Below are 21,191 nucleotides of genomic sequence, written 5' to 3'. Positions count from 1 at the left end.
CATCCCTTTTTAACCTTCCCCTGTTATGCTCTATTGTTTTTAGTTCATGAATAGCTGTGTGCATAGACTGGAACCAGACATCAAATAGGATACTAGATCGAGGAGCAGCAGCTGAAGAACTTTGATAACTTATTGTTCTTTCTATAACATGCAGGATTCTTGCAGCAAATGCTTTGTTTGTTTCTTGTTTTTCCAGTTCTGCCTTTCCATGATCAAATTGTAATATGCTTAGGCAAAATCCTAATCCCATTGAAATTAATGGAAGTTTTGCCCTAGACTTCAAGGGGACTGAGATTTTGCCTTGTATATTGTGGATATAAGTTAAAAAGAATAATGGTGTAGTCCAAAGATGTATTAAAGAGCAGTACTTTTGCAAGTAATGTACTGTTCCTTTTCAAAAAACTTTTCTTTATCTTATTCTGAGGATAAGAAATTAATTTCCGAATAATTTTAATGTTGTTTGGTATGTAAGAATCTCTGCATTAATAGTCATAATATGCATAAAATTTGACCTCTAAGTTTTAACATTTATAAGACTCTGTAGGATGTGACCACAAGAGTGTATGCACATGCCTATGATCTAAGTGTCACAGCGATGGAAAAATAAGGCTGGAGTGTGGTATGTTTTGTGCCTTCTACATTACTGAAACAGCATAGGGAGAGGGAACAAAAGAGCAAGCATAGGAATTCAGCAGTACTACTAGTTGCATGCTAATATTAATTACAATGGAAAATATTTTAAATTGCGGCACATGCAAAATGTACAGCACTGAACTGTAATGTTACAGTTTTACTGGCATCAGTGTGAGATCACCTGTAAAAAGAATGCACAGATTCCTAACTTTCACAGAATACCAAAAGCATGCTAATAGACTTTTGTATCTGTCCAACTCACTATGTCTCTCACACACATACTTTATCTTATGGAAAATGTTGCACAATGAAGTGTATGAAGCTTCTGAAGCATAATAAAGCATGTGCTAAAAAGATACAGTTTTCTGTGGAATTGTTTGTGAACCATTTCAGTTTCTCATCTGAATTATTTTAAATTACTTGCTGCATAATTTTGACTTAAAATCCTTCATCTGTATCTCATTCACTAGGAGTTCACTACGCATTTAAGTAATTTTGATTGGAGATACATACCACACAGTCATGTGTTCTCTGATTGGATGAATGTCTCAATAGTAAGCTACCTCTGTATATTAATTTTGTTTTCTGCTGCTGTTTTTCACCTCTAACTTCTTAATGGAAACAGAATGTACATGAGATGACAAACCATACTTAAGAAGTGAAGAAAACTCTCCAACTGCTATTTTTTATTTCAAGTGCCCAAAGATGATGCACAAGCACACACAGAGTACATGTTAGGAAGCTAAATTCAAGATTCAAGGCCCGACTCTGTCTATAAAATACAATGTTAAAGTTGATTTTTTAAAATATCTTTTCTTACCATCAGCTTTGCTTCCCTCTTCCATCAAGAGCTTTGTAATGTTGAGAAAACCTTTGGCAGAAGCCAAATGGAGAGGTCTGTCTCCAACTTCACCACTTGCATTCACGTCAGCTCCAAACTTTAGTAAGAGGTGGGTTACCTAAATATTTCAGTAAGGATAATTAAAATACCACATGAAAATAAATCTTTTGACAGAATCAGGTAGAATATTGCATTAGGTAATGCTGTAAATGGGCATCTCTTTAATAAAACAGGGAGAGGAGATTCAACAGAAAACTAGTTTTTAAGTTACATATCTATAAAAATATTAAAATTCTCAAAAGCAAGTGCTCATTCATTCTCTAAAATGTTACGTGTGGTAAAACGCTAGACACAAGACACATGTATTTGTTTAACTGACCAGTCAGCATAATAAAGCAAATGCCCTGAAAGTCCACAAATGCCAGAGCCTTAGCTTCCTTTCTGATCAGTGTGCCTTATCACAAGAGCACCATATGAGCTTTTAGCATAATTTCACAAGACTGTGACTATTTGTTCAGAAGTGGCTTGTGGCAAATAAGCAAACTAATCTCTCAGCCCAACATGCAAGAATTTTCTTAATGTTGCTGGATGATGAGGCACATATATATGAAAAGAAGCATCTCAGGAACACATGCATGGTTCACACCCTTGCTGTCACTCAGCCACAGAAGTAGAGCATTTTCAGTCATCTGTGCATCTGGACTCTGTTCTTTCAAAAGCCTTTCCTACAACAACTCCTCAATACACTCAAAGTAACATGTCACTGGAATGAAAAATACACTCTATCTAGAGGTCATCCTTTGATACTTGAAAATATCCCAGAATACATGCTATTAGCCAAAGAAAGGTATAGGAAATGACTTGCATAAGCCAAAATACACCCATTATTACATTTCATATAAAAGGGCTATTCAGGGCAAATGACTGGACTTCTAGATTAACTATATGTCAATTATACTTTAGTAAAAGAAAGAGAATTGGGAGGTTCAATGTCAGCTTTGGTCAGAACTTCAGATTATGTTTCAATAAGTCTGTGATCTGTATGAATGAAGCAAGCACAGTTGGACTTGTCATGTGCACAGTACCTCATGGAAAATCCTGCTCTCTAAATGATCATTTTTTCCATTAACTTAAAAGTGGACACAATTTAGTTTGTGAATTCCGAGGAAAACCAATAGAATTGCCATTTAATCATTAATAGGAAGCGATGTTCACTTCCTTGGACAGGTTTAAGAAAGTATACTTGCATTCCTTATGCAATCTCTGAAATGTGGGATGAATAAACATCAAATGAAATATGCCTCTGGGTCCAAGTCTGTTTATAGGTTATCAAAGCTAGCTAGGCAATCATTTGTTTCAAGAGGTCTAGAGGGGAAAACACCGATTTTTGGTAGGGTCTAGCACTGACAATTAAAGTGTAGAATTTTCCTGTTGATATTCAGACTCTTAGAGCAATCAGAGATTGACTTAGAAGTGTAACTTCAGTATATGAGGCCTTTTCATAGTAGGACTCTCTGGAATGCAAAGCAAAAATATCTAACATGAAACCTACAGTTGCCTCGGTGTTCCACTTCTCAGCTTTCTGAAATTCCCCCCTTTAGTTACCTCTTCATGGCCATAATATGCAGCAATATGCAATGGGGTGAAAAAAACTGCATCCTGAACATTCACATAAGCTCCATGCTGCAAAAGAATATCAACAGCCTAGAAGGAAACAAACAGAAAATTCCAATTAGAAGCAGTATATATATGTGGTCAGCCAGTGAAACAAGATTTTGAAACCTTACAGCACCAGCTTAGAAAAAAGCAAAAAGCCCCAAACAAGTAAGCTATAAATGTGAAGAACTGTGTACCACATGTGAAAGTGATTAACTTACAGTACTTTAACTGAACACTGAATGTCACTGATGCTTTATAAATAAGCCTGAAAATCTGTTTGCCAGTAAAGAGACTGATTTATGAAGTAGGAGGCACAGAAGTGACTGTCCAGATTTTCTCAGAATAACCTTTAATTTTATTTTAACGATTATGAACAGCGAGCAGTAAACATATCAGAGTTTTAGGAAGTAAAAAAAAAAAAACAAACAACAAAATGAAAGATCCTTTTAAATGTAAATGTGTGAAGGTAAATCCTCAAGCATAATTCCCTCAGTGTGTAAAGATTTCTTTGTATTTTAGAAGATATAGCCCTTTGGGGCTATTTTCTTTCAAATTTCCACTTTTTTGTTTTTTCAGGAGGCCAATGTTTTCCTGGACAGCTACAAATTATCAAACGTTGACTTTCTGAATAACTGTCAAAATAGAAGTCTGAATGAAACCACTTTGGATTATATATTGAAGCCTAAGGGCTGCTAATTTTTTTTGAAGCACAAGGGAGTCTTCAGGCACGCTAAGGGGCTTGTACCACAGATTATTTGAGTAGTTCTACATATCAATTTGATGAATGTTAATTTTTGAGTCTAATGGTGATGAAAGATGCTGGACTGTGAATCACCCACAGTACAGTGAGCAACTGGGAGACACCTCCCTGGCAGTCAGAAGAAATGACAAAATAGGGGAAACGGCCAGCTTCTATGCTACGCTATTGATACCCGTACCTCCCCAGTGAAACTTCCGCTGATAATGCCAGTTAATGCTAGCTGTGATATTGCCTATTTCTGCCAACTGCTATCTAAGCTGAGACCACCAAATCATTTCACACATGCTACAATGGGGCCAGTCATTTAAATCCTTGTCATTCTCAAGTACTCAGAGAACAAAAACCTGTTACCAAGCAACATTAGTGTACAGAAATGATTTTTTTACACAATTTAAATTAAAATAATTTTCTTCTATATGACTGCCTGAATACATTTTCTGGGTAAGGTCCATTCCCTGACATATTCAAGCGTGTCTATTTCCCATTAGTTTTAACCATTTCACCATGGTATCAGCTGTAAGCCTCCCCTGGCAGCAGCACTGCAGGGCCAGTTCTGTCTCTTCAGAACCCAAGGGCTTCAACAGGTCCAGCACATTACAGGAGGCACCTAAGCGTTGCAAGGACTAAGCCCTTGTGTTGAAAACAGGCTGGAGGAGGTGAGGATTGCTGTGTCCCTATGGAATTATTCTTCAGCACCTCTCTGAGTACAAATGATGGGGAATGTTGGACATCTGTGCCTGATATTATTTTCTGGAAGCTAGAAGTATCCTGGGAGCATACTAGGCAGGGACAGGTGCAATTCTGATGTGAATGGGATAAGCAGTGAGCTTTGTCTGAGAGTTAGATCACAAATAAGCCCCACAAATGCTGATGCATGTCTTTGGCTGCTGTGGTGATGCTCCAGAGACATGTGAGTTCTGAGCATGTGGCAAGCGAGAAGGTGGGAGCTGGCAGGAGTGAGAGGACTCCTGAATAAAGGCAGTCCTGGGGATGAACAGCATCCCAAGCAGCCATAGCCAGACTCCGCGGATAATACAGCATCACATAACCTTTGAGGTTGAAAGGGAGCTCTGGAGATTGTCCAGTCCAATGCCCCCACATAAAGCAGCGTCCCCTTGAGCAGGTCTCTCAGGGTCGTGTCGTCAGGTTTTGAATATTGTCCAGCATCTAAAGATGGAGGCTCCACAACCTTCCTGGAAACCTGTTCCAGTGTTTGAGCACTTTTACTCACAGTAAAAAAGCCTTTTTTTTTCTGTTTAAATAGAATTTACTGGATTTCAGTTTGTGCTCATTGCCATCCATCCTGTCACTGGGCACCTCTGAGAAGAGTCTGGCTCCTTCTTTACTTTTCCTGCTCAGGTATTTGTACACATTGATAAGATCCCCCCAGAGCCTTCTCTGCTCCACGCTGAACAATCCCAGCTCTGTCAGCTTCTCCTTGTATGTCAGATGCTCCAATCCATGAACCGTCTTCATAGTCCTTTGCTGGACTCACTCCAGTATGTCCATGTCTCTCTTCTCTGGGACCCCAGTGCTCCAGGTGCCACCTCATCAGTGCTGAACAGAGGGGAATGATCACCTCCCTCAGCCTGACGGCAGCGCTCTTCCTAACGCAGCCCAGGATGTCTCTTACTGCAGGGGCACACTGCTAGTTCATATTCAACTTCTTGTCAACCAGGACTCCTAGGTCCATTTCTGCAAAGCTGCCTTCCAGCTGGTCAGCCCCCAGGGAAAGTACAGTTCACATTTAAAAGAAACAGGGAGAATGAGTCATTGAATGATTTAGGTTGGAAGGGTCCTCTGGAGTTGTCTAGTCCACTCTCCTGACAAAAGCAAGGACTAATTTCAAAGATCAGGTTGCTAAGGGCCTTTTCCAGTTGAATTTTGATTACTTCCAAGGATGGAGGTTCTGCATCCTCCCTGGAAAGCTTTCAGTGCTGCACCACTCTCATTGTGATCCCCTCACCCCCTTTATATATAGTCAGAATTTCCCTTGCTAAATCTCATGTGTGTTGACATCCTTTTGCTGTGCATCCTTTTGCTATGGATCTTGAAGAAGAGTTTGAGTCCATAAAGAAAATCCTATGAAAGATCCCCTGAGGTCTTTAGAGAAGCTGCCTACCTTTATGGCTGCTGAAGAGCAGCTCAGTAACAGCCTTAGCACATGCACTTACTGAATGAGTGTTAATGTGTTCGGGTAGTAGAAAAAGAACACGCCCAGTTACTGGTTGGTTAATACAACCAACTCCTGCCGTTGTGCATCCCATGTCCAGGCAATTTTCAGTATACTAGTAGCTTGGTGGACCAGAGGTGGGGAACACAGAGCCAGTTAGTCTGTGATTTAATGGCTTGGTGGCTTTCGAGTGATTTATCTCAGACATTTTTCAGCAAACTACTATCATAAAACTGAAGTTGTAGCTGTTGGCTCTGAAAAGAGATGTTTGGACCTGTAGCTTTTACAAGACTATGATTGAAACTTCTTTGGATCAGTTTGGTTTTAATTTAGGCATGCAACTGTGAGGCTATAACACACTCAGGGATGTGCCCACAACTCCGATTCTCCTTAATCTCTTTGGAAACTGGAATTCAAAGTTTAGATTCATCTTCAAGCTTCAAGGTGGATCTTCAAGATGAAAAAAACTGTGTTGAGCAATGTGGATCCACCTCTGATGATAAATATAAAACCAGATGAATTTTGACATATTTTTCCAGGCTGTAGAAACGGCAACCATGCTAGCTACTTTGTGATCTCCTGATAAAAAGAATTTTGTGAGTCATATTAAGCAAACTCCACTCAACTGTAAATGATGAGAGGGGTGCAGAGACAATCTTGATAGCTTCACAGACAAGCTATCTTTCTAAGAAAGAAGAAAGGAATCTTAGAAAACACTGAAAATTGTCATAGGCATTACAAGTAGGTGGGTACGCTGGAGTCATGTGTAAAGATAAAATTACTTCAGAAAGTAAGGGGAAAATTTCTGATGCAAAAAGAGCTTTAAATTCTTACAGAAAGACCAAAAAAAGATTTTTATTCTCAGGAGACAAGCTATGACTAAAGGTGCAGCTTGTAACCTAGGGGAAATTTTCAAGCTGCAGGGAAAGCACTTCTCAATGCCTCAGTGTGACTGGGTGCAGTCAGCACAGATTTACCAAGGGTAAGCCTCGCCTGACCAACCTGGTTGTCCTCTGTGATAGAATGACTGGATTTTTGGGTGAGGGGAGAACAGTGGATGCCATTTACTTTGGCTTCAGCATGGTCTTCCAACACTGTGTCCCAAATATTCTTGTAGCAAAGCTGAGATCTTACGGTCTGGGTGGGTGCTAAACTAGGTGGGTGAAAAAGTGGTTAGATGATGGGGCTTGGAGGGTAGCAGTTAAAAAGCTGTACTCTGCCTTGAGGCTAGTATCAAGTTGAGTACTACAGGGGCCTATACTGGGACCTGTCCTTTTTAACACCTTTAGCAATGGTCCTGGAGGCAGCAATGGCACGCACTCTCGTCATGTTAGCAGTGGACATCAAATCATGTCCTCAGTACACATGAGGGTGGGGCTGCCATCCAGAGGGACCCAGATGGGCTGGAGGAATGGACCGTGACCCATACGAAGTTCGGCAACAACAAACACAAAATCCTCTACTGCGACAGCACAGGCTGCAGACAGCCTGGCCGGGGAGCAGCTCTGCTGGGAAGGACATCGGGACCCTGGTCGACAGCAGGCTGAGCATCAGCCAGCTGGGCAGCCTGGCCACAAAGGTGGCCGGCAGCTTCCCAGGCTGGGCTCGCAGCGGCCCGGGCAGGAGAATGAGGGAAACAACTGCTCCCCTTTTCCTTGCATAACCGATTTTTAATTCAAAACAATACTTTGAACACCTCGAACAATACTCTTACTTTGTAATTTTTCTTAAAATTCTCTTATGAAAGGTTTATTCAGAAGCTCTTTGAACATTGAAGTCAATTATGTTCACTTCAAAGACAATTAATTAAGCTACTCTGAAGGTTAGAAGGAATCAACAAAATAAAACATAAGACAGACTACATAAGGACTTTGTCTTTTGGACAAGGGCAAGGGATAAGAAATCCTCTAAGAAAATAAGATCAACGATTATTGACTTTTTAGAAGGTAAAATTTAAATGAGAAGACAACTTCAACAATTAAGGTCTTTGCACCAGTGCTAGCCTCTGTACGGCCTTACACTAAAATATCTAAAGAATCTAATGTGATTTTCAGAGTTCCTTTATTAGTTAATCTATTAAAATAAAAATATGATTAGTGGCAAGCATTTGCCTAATTCCCTCCAATTTACCAAATGTAGATATGATCAGTCATGTCCTGCAAAGTGTCTTTCCATTAAATTATTACAATTCCTAACTCTCCATGTATTTGTAAGAATTTTAGAACAAACTCTATCAGACTGAATTAAGAAACTGCTAAAAGGGGTTCCGAATGTTTTAAATACAACTTGCTGATGAATGTACAATTAATTGTCTTTCTTAGGAAAAAGTCTACTGAAATATTTAATATATGCTTTTCTGTAAGACATGAGGACAGACATCAGACCAGCAATAAGCTTTTGCATGTTCTTTTATCTTAGCTGTTCCAATCAGATGAAACACAGGTCACAGATAAATCATTAAAGATGCAGGTACTGGTGTCTTGAAATATAATACTCTCTCCAGGATTGCTGTTGCTACAGGGTAGCCAAAGAATGGGATTTTTTTAATATTTTGCCAACACTGGTAGATGCTAGACACAGAATATTTTAAATGTTTTTGTGCAATATTCCTAAAAGATAACTGTTCTGGTCAAAGAGATAGCTGTAAATTTAACAATGTCATAGTTTTAAAATGTGACATTTACTTCAACTTCTAGCTTAAAAACAGGTCACACATAAATTTGCTGCACAGGACATTCTTGGGGAGAAAGCTCAGCTGGAGAAAGCTCAGCTGGAGAAAAGTGTTGTCAAAGTTTGTCACTGTTTTCAGACAACTTAGCATCATCAGGTGAATGTAAGCTCCTTTACTGAGCCACAACTCAATGCTTTTTCACTGGTGTTTGCCAGACACCTTGTGCTCCCATTCATCAGTTGTAAAAGGCTTCCTTTGCTTCATTTAATCTGGGCAGTTTGTTGGTAGCTATTAAAAATAGCTATTGAATCCAAAACTCGTGAGTTCCAGTCCTCTTCGTCACTGGTCGGATCCTCAGACAGAGGCAAATGCTGAAGATCTGTAATTCCTCATTATCTTGCCATTTGTGTAATCAAGTATATTGATGCCGTGTGAATACCATTTCTGCATTCCTGGTTCTAGAATGATTCTGAAAAGGTCTGAAAAATTGGTGTCAGATAAAACAAAGGGCTGAGAAGATGCAGCACTAGCATAAAATGCAGGGAATGAAAGAAGGAAACAGGGACTTTGTGAACCATTTAAATAGGCTCACATAAATTTAATTTTTCAAGGCTTCTTAAATTATTTGAACATACTGCTATTACTAGTAAAATTCCACTGAAGACAGGAAGTGACAAACATGCTGATGTAACATATGACTTGTAAATGAAAAGGGATTTATTAGTGTAGAAAATCTATAAGACGGGACTAACTCCCTTTTCCCCAACAGGTCCTTACTACAAACACATTCACACTTCACATTCTCAGGTGTTCAGATTGCAAAAATTAAGTAGCACTAGTTCATCTTGCCTGCAACCCTCAGTCCAGTTCACACATCTGTATATGTCGTAATCTCAGAATGACAACTTTAATTTACCAAATGAAATAGGCAATGATACTGGTTTCCAACGCGGTAATACTGGACAACACATAAATGTGTATGAGGCACATGCATTATTTATTTAGCAATGACCTCCCTGGGCTGGAAACGTTTAATGTTTTCAAAATAGCAGACCTAATGAGAGATTTATTAAACTTATTTGGTGATGTTTATAATACAGTCGTCAGCTTGTTTTATAATTTTTCATTAATTTTTCATTCTTCCCATTGAGAACTGCAATTCCCATTAATAGATAAAATAAGCAAACAGAATAGTTTTGGTGAAGTAAAATGCAGCACTAAGTTGTAGAGCACATGAAATATTTATACACCACACTGCCTCAAATGAGTTAGAACATCCCATTGATGCTGATGGCCTTCAGTACCCTCATTTTAGAGAACTGACTACTCTAGTGGTTTCAGGTGTGGTGATGGAGCGAAAGCCATAGACTGACTCTTCAGGGAAATGGGGAACAAAGCAATTTTTTTCCCCAGTTCTATCTTTCTTAGTCAGTCCTCTTCTGTAGTAAAAGACTATGTTGGATAGACTGGTGTGTATACCTCTGCTATTTATTTATTTAATGGTATAAATAATTATTTGTCTTATTGGAATTAGGAAGATGACCAAAAATCTATTTTCTCTTCCTTAAATTTATTCTATTTTTTAGTGGGGGTGAAAAAATTATTCAATATTTCCCTGAATATTAATGACATTGTGGGCAAAATAAGCTATTTAATCCAGCAGAGGAGCTTCTAAGCTGACTGAAATTTCAAAGCTGTATAAAGAAGGAAAGAAAAAGCTTGCACTTGGACTATGAATCTGCAGTCCCCAGACCAGCATATGAACCAAATGAGTTATATAGAGTCCTGCTCCATTTATGGAGAACACTTCTGATGATAAAGATCTGATCATTCCCAAGGAAGAAATAACGGGCTTTTCAAAACCATTCACAATAAGTTATTTCTTATCAAGTTAATGGTCTTATCCTTGTAGGATTCTGCGCACCCTTATTTTTCAATAACCTCTGTAGAAGCTAAAGACATGAGACAAATAGCAGGCCTTCCTTTGACATTTGCAGGACAAGGCCCAGACATTTTAAAAATTACTTGAAACCCCAAGGCAGAGAAGAATACTTTGTATTTCCCACAGAGGAAACATTAAATACATACTCCATAAAAGTGAAAAAGATCATTAAAGAATGAAGACTCTGGTTAATATCTCCATTACAATTCTTGCACAGAACAATTAGATATGGTGGTTCCTCATCTGTTTTTTAGTAATAGGATACACAAGGGAGGATGCCCATTAAGCTAATAAAAAGAGCTGTATGTGTACTTGAGGGGAATGACACGATGCCCTGTGAGCTCAGGGATGTAACGCTACAACACAAGCAGCCCCATCCCCGCTCGCTCTTGGCCTTGCTTGTGGTGTGGGTGGACATTCCGAGGAGCCTCGTTCTTCCACCTGGAGAGCTGACCTTCAGAACAGAAACGGTTAGCTTGCTGTGCTAGCATGCTTCCTCGCTCACCGGCTTAAACAGATGCTACAGATTGATTTGTCCCCTGATCACTGTTGGAGTTGCTGACTGAAACATTGAAGGTTAACAGCTTTTTAATTGAGTTCCTTGGTGTGACCACCCGTAAATTGTTTTAACCTTCTTTCAGCTTAACCTTCTTCACACCCACAGACTCTCTAGACGATGCAAGGTTGTCACCAACTGTGTCTTTATGCATCCTGTCTTTAACAAGAAGCGCAAACATACCTGTTGGATTTAAATCATTTTGGAACCATTTTGGAGGCTGCAATGTAAAGGTAAATTCACCAGTATCCTCGGTTGCCCCTGGTGGCCCACAAGCCTGGGGAAGGTCCCCAGCAGACAAAGTATACATACACACACACATATGTACATATACATATAGGCTACGTATATAGCCCTTAAGAGGGTGAAACAGCACAGCATATATTTCCATTAGAAATCGGGGGACCTTTTCATTGACACAACTTGTCCCCATCATGGGACTTACTATGTACTCATTACACCAACTAGTGCTAAAATTGTTGCTCCAGTAAATCTCTGCCTCCTTCACTCTCACCATTAGGCAGCCTTTTGCAGCCAAGCTATACTAGAAAATCTACTAAGGTTATACAGTTCTTACTTCCACTTGCACAAGTGCTGGTATGCAGCCTATTCAGAGCTGTATTTGCCAAGTGTGGCTTGTTTCTCCCAGTGACTACTTTACTGTTGGTATCATTATTTGCACCAGTGTCCATAGACTCCACAGAATTTTGAGCCCTGCAATGACTACTGTGATGTTAGGTACTGTCTTTAACTGTGTGCAGCTAATGCACAAGGTGAAATACTCAAAGGTATTAAGTGCAAAAATTTGCAAAGAGTGCCTGGTGCAATTTTCAAAAGCTTCAAAGTAATTCAGATATGTAATTAACTTAACTGGAAATTAAAATCCTGACTGCAAATTCCAGCATCTACCTGGATAGATCCGGGATCTATTGGCATCTTTGAAAGCCTAAGTAAAATAGAAAACCTAGCATATTGTTACTGACCCAGAGATCTGATAATTTCTTCAGACTAAACAGAAACAATAAGTTAAAGAAAATCTAAACTGCATAAATGAAGAAGTATGGCCTTTCCTCAGCTGCACTTCAGTGGCTAGCCTAACAGTTTCTCAGACCAGGTATTTAAATGTTAGCAGATTTCTTGAGATAGTATAGAAAATTTCTAAAGAGTTAACAATTCCCCCCCCAAAACTGCCTGCTTGAAAAATAGTGTCTATTCTCTCTTTCAATATATAATTATGCAACTATTTATATATGCATAGTAAATGATTTGTGTGTGTGTATGTCTAAGTTGGGTGACTGAAAATGTAGCAGAAGAGATGGCTTGCTTTACATCAATAAGCTCAGTGACTGCCGTAACTTGGGAGTTCATAAAACATGTATTCTTTCTTGCCATGTATATACAGAGGTTCTTCTTTTTTGTTGAAAACTACACACATGCTTTGTTCTAGTCATCCAGCCAAACTCTTACACTTGAAGCTAATTTGTAAGTCTAGGATGCACAACTAAATTCACAGTGTAAAGGCAAGTATTAATATCACCTATACTTCATTTTCTGAACTTAGTTATTTTTTCTTTCTTTTTTTTTCTGATTTTCTCTCTTTAAAGAATTCTGATGTTTCTGTCTCCATAAATTAGTCCAGCACTCTGTATAAGTTAAAACTTTTACTCAAGCAGAGGACAAAATCTTTGCTTGCTTAATGGACCCAAAGGAGATAAAAAGCAAAGTACCTGAATTCATGAGTACGTTTACAGTCATAAACCCTTCATTACCAAGGTAATTTTGCACACCCAGTACTTTAAGAGATTAAAAAAATAAATAAATTACACTGAGTGAGCTGTTGCCACGGTGACAGAAATGAGATGATGTGTGAAATGACTGAACTGAGGTGGTAAATGATAAGAAAACAGATTCATGACTGACAGTATGTCTAGAAAGGGAAGGGCCTGATTATAGGCATCTAGGGAATCTCATCGCTCTCTTCCTTCCTCTGCTCCCCATAGTGATAAGTCTCCAACCCATAGGAGACTTATCAATATGGATGTTTGAGATTCACGCTAGACTTACCCTGACAACAGTTCTCTCTGCACTAATCCGAAGTATAAAATAGCTCTAAACTGAGAAAACTCTGTCCCTTTCTGAAGTGAAAAATCACAAAGCCCGTGACACCTAGAAGAGGAAATAAAACTCTTTTACTGTGCTTTCTTCACACTCATAAAGACAGTGTTTGGAAGCCTCACTCTATAACCGGGTTCCTGACATGTATGAGTGGGTGTGTTTGATCATGTATCTATTGGTTAACTCTTCTGATATTTAGAAAACAGTGCCATTTATTGCCAAGAATTTAAAGACATTTATATAAAGGTAAGAGATGTACAAACAGATCTATGTTGTTTGTTCAATGTAAAAATATATGCACAAATGTGTACAAAAAATTAAATAAAATTCAGCTGTACTTACCCAGTTCCGAGTTTGGTTTTGAATGGTATCAATCTAAAATAAAATGACCTGCTACTATTAGCACTCACTTATATAATTTCCTGTACAGAAAAGGAGAAATGTACCTTATGATGGCCAGCAATTGTGGCAATGTGAAGGGCTGTCAGAGCTCCATACCCGACTTGCTGAATGTCGGCTCCACCATGCAGCAGTGCTGTTAACAGTTCTGCATTGTCCTAAAAGGCATACATTTAAAACACGTTATTTCTGGGACACAGCACTAACAGTTGCGGGCAGGAAGCCAGAAAGCTATGTATGTTTAGGCCTCCCCAGCTATTACACTGCTGAGTAAAGGGACTGACCATGACCCCAGGAGCACAAGAGTGCAAGGAAAGGAGTGGAGGGAAGATTTGTCCCAGGCACCAGAAGTCTCTCTTTTGCTATACTAAAGCCTGTATCTTTAAAAAAGTTCTCTATTCTGATTTTATGATGTCTTTAAAGATCTCTCAGTCTCCAAGCCATTATTAAGTGCTCACACAAACTGTTTTACATGTCAAAACGTTACAGTACTTAACACAGAAGAAGGGCACCTGAGGAATTCCCAGGGTAAATATATAGCATGTATACCACATGCTGAACTGTGAGCTTATTTTTCATATCATTTCACTTCTGTCCTGTCATGCACACAATTTTTGCTATGACTTCTTCCAGGTATAACAACAGCAATGGGCACTATCGAACAACAGTAATAAAAATAAACTTGAGAAACACATTAAGAGTCATAATGCCCAGGCAATATGACTGTTAATAAATTCTGCTTTACAAATAGTGAAATTAAACACAGAGAAGTGAAATTATTTGTTTGGGGGCAGTGACAGAACTCACAGGAGAACCCAGGCCATCTTTCTCGCCATCACTTGTTCTAACTGCACCAACTAGAGCTATCATAACTTTCCCTTCTTGGGGATCTGCCTTCCATCATCACCCAGCCCAGAGATGAGCCTTCTCTGATTCATTTTTGTTGTTTCCTAAGAAGAAATGCACACAACTCAAGGGCGAAAGAGATGCTAAAAGCTCCAAATTTCCTCATTGTTCTCTGCCTCTTTGAAGTGGACACTACAAGAAGGGCAAGAATGAATCAAATGGATCAAAAGTGGCACACAGGTGCCAACCTCCATAACCTTCTATCGGCTTTGAACATACAGCAAATCAGAATGGTATCTGCCATGAGAGCTTGGCAGAAGAAAGAGGCTGTTATGACCTTGTACACCTATGGGTCATATAAGGGTTGAACATTACAGTCTAGAATATAAACTCCTACATTTGATCTGAGTGCCCTCTAAAAAGCTAAGTGCCTTTGCAGCTACTCTATACATGGATTAAATTTCTAAGATGCTCCATCTCAAAATAAGAATCATAAAAATTCTTTGGGAAAATGCTGCCTTTGTCCACTTTATTCCTTGCTACTGTTATTGTTGAGTCTTAAAAGATAAATACAATAGTGAAGAAAATTAATATTGAATGTGGAACTTGAGGAGGAACAACAAAAAAGAAGGAAAAAAGAGAGAAATTATAAAACAAAATCCTTTGAGATTGTTTCTATTAATAGCTATAAAAAAAGAACACTCCTCTATCTTGAGTTGCATTGCATGATTTAATCAATATTTCCAAAATGATATCATATCCTCATGGATGACACTGCAAAAGCACATGCTGATTTCCTGTGTATGGGCTCTTTATAGGTCATTTTCCTATGCACTGTAAATGTGAAATTTGTATTTTCACCAGAAGTAGCAACTAGAGAGTTCAACTAGATAGTTCAGACAAATAAACTGCTCAGTTCTGATCTCTTTTCATCACTTATATTCTAAAGAATTTACCTTATAAGCTGCCAAGTGCAGAGCTGTAAATCCATTTCTTGTTAATCTGGATGGGCGTAATCCTTTTAGCATAAGAGTTCTAATATGTGATTTGTTACCTTTAGGATGAAAATTGGAAACCAAAGTAAGTTACAGAAAAGAATGTGCAGATGAAGTAAGAAACTTCTGTGTGAGTTTGAAAGCAAAGAGAAATAGGTAGCTCATCTGATGACCTGAGGCAAGCCATAAAATGTATCTCATGAAACCTCCAAATGGAATTGGCACCATATCCTGATCCACTGGGACAGCTGCAGATCTGGCCACGTACTGGCTCACTGTTTGTTCACACTTTAATAAGGATTTGTTAAGAATAGTTGAACTTCTAAAGAAGCAAACTCCTTTTTTAACATCCAGACCATGCTGCAAAGCACTCCATAAATGAGCAGATGCTTCCAGAATCTCTGGTTTCTCAGACACTTAACTCTTTTGTCCTTTCAGAACGGAAGCACTGCACCCCCCACTCTGCACAACATTATTACAGGGACAGTAGTTTTGAGGGATGCTAATGAATGTCAGCATGGGCAAGCAGCTTTACTCCTACCTTTCTGATGCACAGTGATGATCTCAAAAATGCATCTGCCTTCTGAATACTTATGACAGTAATCAAGGACAATGTCAGATCTAATAGCTTCTGTCCCTCCTTCAAGTGTTCACATACCGTACCTAATTAATTAACATTGTATGGTTTCTTAAACTTCCTCTCAGCAATCCCACCAATCGCTCTAACACTGCTAGGTACTGATGTCATCTTTGGATATGATCTTGCACTCTCTGAAATTAAGAGTAAAGATCCAGTCGTTTTTCAGCAGTGCAGGACCAGGTCCTCCTTCATGATTGCATCTAACTAAGATTGAGCAAGTCGTTTATGCATGTTATTTGTAAGTACTTTGCAGAGCTGAAACCTTGGGGTAAAATTCTCTTTGCCTCTCAGCCAATTTCTGCTGAAAATTGTACAACAAGTGCAAAGTGTGTGCATGAACTAATGACTCACTATGTTGATAACAGAGCAGCAATGTGGATCGGAGTGGAAAATTCCACCATTAGTGGGTTTTTATGAACATCCCAGAGGACATATTGCACTCTTTTCTTATGCATTCTGATTTGCTACCTGCAAAAATCCTATCAGCTGATATTTTTCACTAAAGCATTTGAGTTATTCTTCTTTTAATCACTGTGAAATAAAATACAGGTATTTCCATTGTACTACAAAAATAGGTGTTGCATGTATGGCAAAGTATTGCTAAAAGTAGGTCCCTATCCTGAAGTATACATCATGTATAGAATACAGAAATGTAGAACAATACTATATGATGAGTATGGATTGATTAGCTAATGCATATAGCAAGTAATTTTGAATTAGTTGAACACCTGTAGTAAAACATGCTATGTTACCAACGAAAACTTTTCTTGGACTGAAGTCAGCTATAATGGGGTTCTGTGTAACTTGATTCAACCCCCTTGGCAATAGTTTAGAGTAATGCTTATAGATGCTGATCCAACTGTCAACAAGGACAACACAGAAAGAAATTCATTGAAAAGATAATCTTCCTGATGGTCATCAGACAGAACAAATCAGTAGCCATGTAAATAAAATGTTTAAAGAACATCATATTTCAAATACATACCCCCACACATGCAACATAAATGAAGGAGAGAGAGCCCATTTTCTGTGCGATAATTTAAATTGACTTTGCAGAAGGCTTCATCAGAGCTGAAAAAAGAGATTGTGCAGATGATTACTGTTTTCATCCTTTAGCACAGTTTCTTTGATTTGGAAAAAATTTAATGGAGAAATCTCCATGTAATTTTTTTGAGACACAGGGCTAAATTTATACCCAGTTTATACTCTATAAATGTAGAAATACTTCACTGATATCAAGTGAGTAATCCAGATTTATTGCTTTCTGAAAAATCCTGCTATTTGGTCGCAGTCTATGCATTCGAAATTCAGCTAAATTAGATATAAAAAGAGGGAGTACTCTTTAGAAATATAAACAATCCATACAAAACCAGTTTCTTTATTGATGCAATAATAACTAAGAAGTATTTTAAAACTCTGTGTATTTGTTCTAAAATGATTAGCAGGACATGCACAGAACTAGAGGTAAACAAGCTAAGTAAAAAGAATAACCAGAATAACTTTCAGAATGCAAGTTTATGTTCCCCCAGTAAGATCGCAGAAACACCATAGCATCAATACATGGAAACATTTATATGAAAACACTACAGAAGCACATACATGGAATGAAGGTAACCAAAGCTCAGACAAAAATTTGGCAATGACTAAAGGAAAAACATTTCTAAAGCATTTTGAGGAGTGAAGTAGTCTTCCCAGACGTTACATTTCTGGCTGAGGATTTGCAGTTCTAATGGCACACTAAGTCCTAAGAAGATTTGTGAGTCTTGAATGAGATCTGAGAGGACAGGACAGGAGGGGCTGGAGCGAGCCGGGGTGGAAGCCATGCCAGGACAGGACTCTCACCTTGCTCAGAACACCCATTACTGACCATTACTTTAAGGCATCAGAAGGAACATGGACCCTGTAACGTTCAGCAGACTGCTGTGGTTTTATAGTGCTGTTTTTCTGCTTTGGTTTATTGCACTGCTATGTGATATATTAAAATAGAATTTTAAAATAATTTATAGATCCTCATTTTCACTTCTCATTGACTTGTAGTCAGGTATTTCTAGTTTTGATATAAACAATCAAAATATACAGTTTGTACTTACATCCTACTAAGGAAAGGCATGTTTGCACTTAAAATTCTCAGACAACTAAATGTCACTTACGTATTGTGACACTGACAAAAAGAAGCTTAATTTAATGTTTAATTTTCTTCCACCTTTTTGGTACGGTGTTACATTTTTATATAGCTTAATGATTTCATGATGCTTTCTAGGCCACACAAGGATGAAATGAATAATTAAAATGAAGTAATTATTATTAAAACATTTCTAATATAATAACTCTTAAATAGTATCCATACCAAATCTGACTCAGTAAAAAAGACATTCAGCATTTGTATTTGATGCTCCGCTCTTTTTTAGCAAAAAAAGCCCCCCATACATAAAAATGTTACAACCTATGCAATTTTATAATTAATTAATTTCCATTCACCTTTTCCTGTCATACAACACCTGTCAAAGCTCAAAAAGAAAGTACTTCATAAAATAAAGCTAGAAAAGCTGGCAATAAAGGGAATGGGTACTAACCTAAAGATGCTTCTAGTTTTACAAAGAAACATGAACAGTATACTTGTATAAGATTGTGGACAATGCAGCTGGACATCTTTATTTCACATAGTTAATGCCCATTATATTATGAGAGAGCAGTAACCTCTCCATAGCTAAACTATACCCACCTCTGGTTACGAGTCCTATCTAAATATGCATTATAGCTTTACTTGAAAAACTCCTGAATGCCCGAAGTGTCACATTTATTTTTTAAACAGTGAAGAGAGCCTCTGAAAAGTGTGAAGGGAAAAGATCACTCTATTTTTACTTACAGGTTGTTAAATGAATACCATACTTGAACCTTTTAGCTTTTGCCCTCAAGTCTTACGGTTTTCCTTTAGCACAGATTGACTTGTTACTGCTCCGTCAAACATTCTAAGGAATGACATTTGTTGACAATTAAATACACATAGCAATTAATGTTTTTGTGGAGAATGCCGATTTCGGTCTGTCAATAGAAGATTGGGATTTTTACCATTCAGTATCAGTATAACAATGATCACAGTCTAGCAGAACACTTAGATTTGTGTATCTATAAATCTGTCCTGAGTGAGTAGCACTGTTAAACATATTTAACACAGTTACAATTAAAAATAAGGTTTTAATACTTCTCTCTTTTTAAAATATAAACCAATGCAAAGCTCCCCTTAGCAAGATGACCCCTGTTAAGCAAGGTGACACTTAGGCCTTTTCTTTCAATAAATACTTTAATAACTTATTCTTTAAATAGAATTTAAAATTCTATGCCAGAGACAAGAATAAAATCCATGCCAGAGACTTGTCTTTGCTTCTGTTAAGTCTATCCTAAACAAAATTCTACTTCTTCAATGTGTGTTATCATTCTAAACCAGGAATAAAACCTGTGTTTTCATACTGTTTTTCATGAAGTGTGGACAAAATTAATTTGGAAATATTAAACCACCGCATTTTTCTTTTATTTTGGGTTTTATTTTGAAAGAAACCATTTTAACTTCCAGAATTTGAAAGTTACTTTTCCAGTTTAGCGGAGTGGTTTGAGAGCTATTACATTGCAAAGTGACACATTATAACCCACAGAAGCTGTAGTCTGGGCTCTGAGTGTGTTCCTCAGCAGGACGGGATCCCCTCCGTGCTGAGGCAGCCAGTGCTGTGATCCCCGCAGTCATTTCGGGACGGGGCAGAATGAGGAGCACCTGCACGGCAGTACTGCGCCTCCAGGAATGTCCATCCACAAAAGAAAATAGTGGTGTGAATTATAGATGTACCAAGCACTGTGCTGGTAAGGAAATAATTTAGTGATTCAAACTAAAATTAAATGAAATTGTCATTACATATTAAATACGTAAAATTTAAATATTTTCCTTGTGAGAATTTTTGACTTTTTTTTTCCTTATGAAAACTACCTTTTTGGATAATACTTCTCCTATCAGAAAGACCCCTCTGATGGAAACTCCTGACTGTCTGTTGTCAATACTGAGTGTTTTGTAATGTTCAGGAACAGTGCATGATTTGAAAATGATATGGGTCTGATAAAAATAGAGAATAGCATTTATTTATAAGTGCAAACATTGGAGTTATTTTGCCAAAACTGTGTGCCTCAGTGAGATTAATTCTTACATCAATCTAGATTTTCATATGTATTCCTTAGAAGGGTATCACGTGTTAAGGAATCTCATTTTTTTATGTCCTAAATGTAAACCGCTTTTGTATGGAGCATTTTTTTCACACATTATAGTCACATTTACCTTTGGTGACAACCCTTCATCGACCACTTCCACTTTACTAATGTGGAAAATGTTTTGCTCAGTAAAAATAAAATCTCATTCTTCAAATATGTTTTATCTTCTTGCAATTCTTCTCTGACATACTGTGATTAATGGTAGTGATATAAAGCTCATCTATTCTTCAGGTTTTTCTTCAGGGGCAATTGAGGGAAAAATAAATTCCAGGTTCTGGGAAACAAGTCCTTTCAGTTAACTTGTCTTTGCTGTAACATGTTGGGTATGCGTGGATGTACACACCGTACATATCGATGCACTGCGGTGACTGCATGGGGGAGTGGATTGCTTTGTTTAAAGGATGAATTTTCCAAGTCTCAAAATCACAGAAAATTCTTGTGCTGTAAAGTCATGTCTCCTGCTTTAATTCTTGTCTTTAGAACTACATTAAAAATTCATATTCCTAGCACTTAACGTGTGGTTAAGAATCCAGGTTTTACCATTTTAGCTATATACTTAAATTTTCCTCATCTCCCAGTTTGAAAAATAATAATAAAAAGTTTCTGATTGTTTTTGTAATCATATTCAATTTTAGTATGATTTGAATTCTTATAAACTGGCAAAATTTTAATGTTTTATGGGAAAATATTGCAAGGAAAATTTTATATCT

The 21,191-nt window shown here is 37.9% G+C and overlaps 1 protein-coding gene across 1 annotated transcript in view; it reads right to left on the bottom strand.

The window, feature by feature from the left end:
• The window catches only part of TNNI3K (TNNI3 interacting kinase), a 97,016-nt gene that overhangs the window by 73,124 nt on the left and 2,701 nt on the right, over positions 1–21,191 (bottom strand). Inside the window, exons 3-7 of the mRNA XM_030032290.1 lie at positions 17,216–17,301; positions 15,552–15,649; positions 13,797–13,907; positions 3,080–3,178; positions 1,454–1,592 (exon numbers count right to left, since the gene is read on the bottom strand). Of these exons, the coding sequence (XP_029888150.1) occupies positions 1,454–1,592; positions 3,080–3,178; positions 13,797–13,907; positions 15,552–15,649; positions 17,216–17,301 (533 nt within the window). The remainder of the gene's footprint in view (positions 1–1,453; positions 1,593–3,079; positions 3,179–13,796; positions 13,908–15,551; positions 15,650–17,215; positions 17,302–21,191) is intronic.

The sequence above is a fragment of the Aquila chrysaetos genome, chromosome 12 (genome assembly GCF_900496995.4).
Source record: "Aquila chrysaetos chrysaetos chromosome 12, bAquChr1.4, whole genome shotgun sequence".
NCBI lineage: Eukaryota > Metazoa > Chordata > Aves > Accipitriformes > Accipitridae > Aquila > Aquila chrysaetos.
This window is presented reverse-complemented; position numbering and strand designations above follow the sequence as displayed.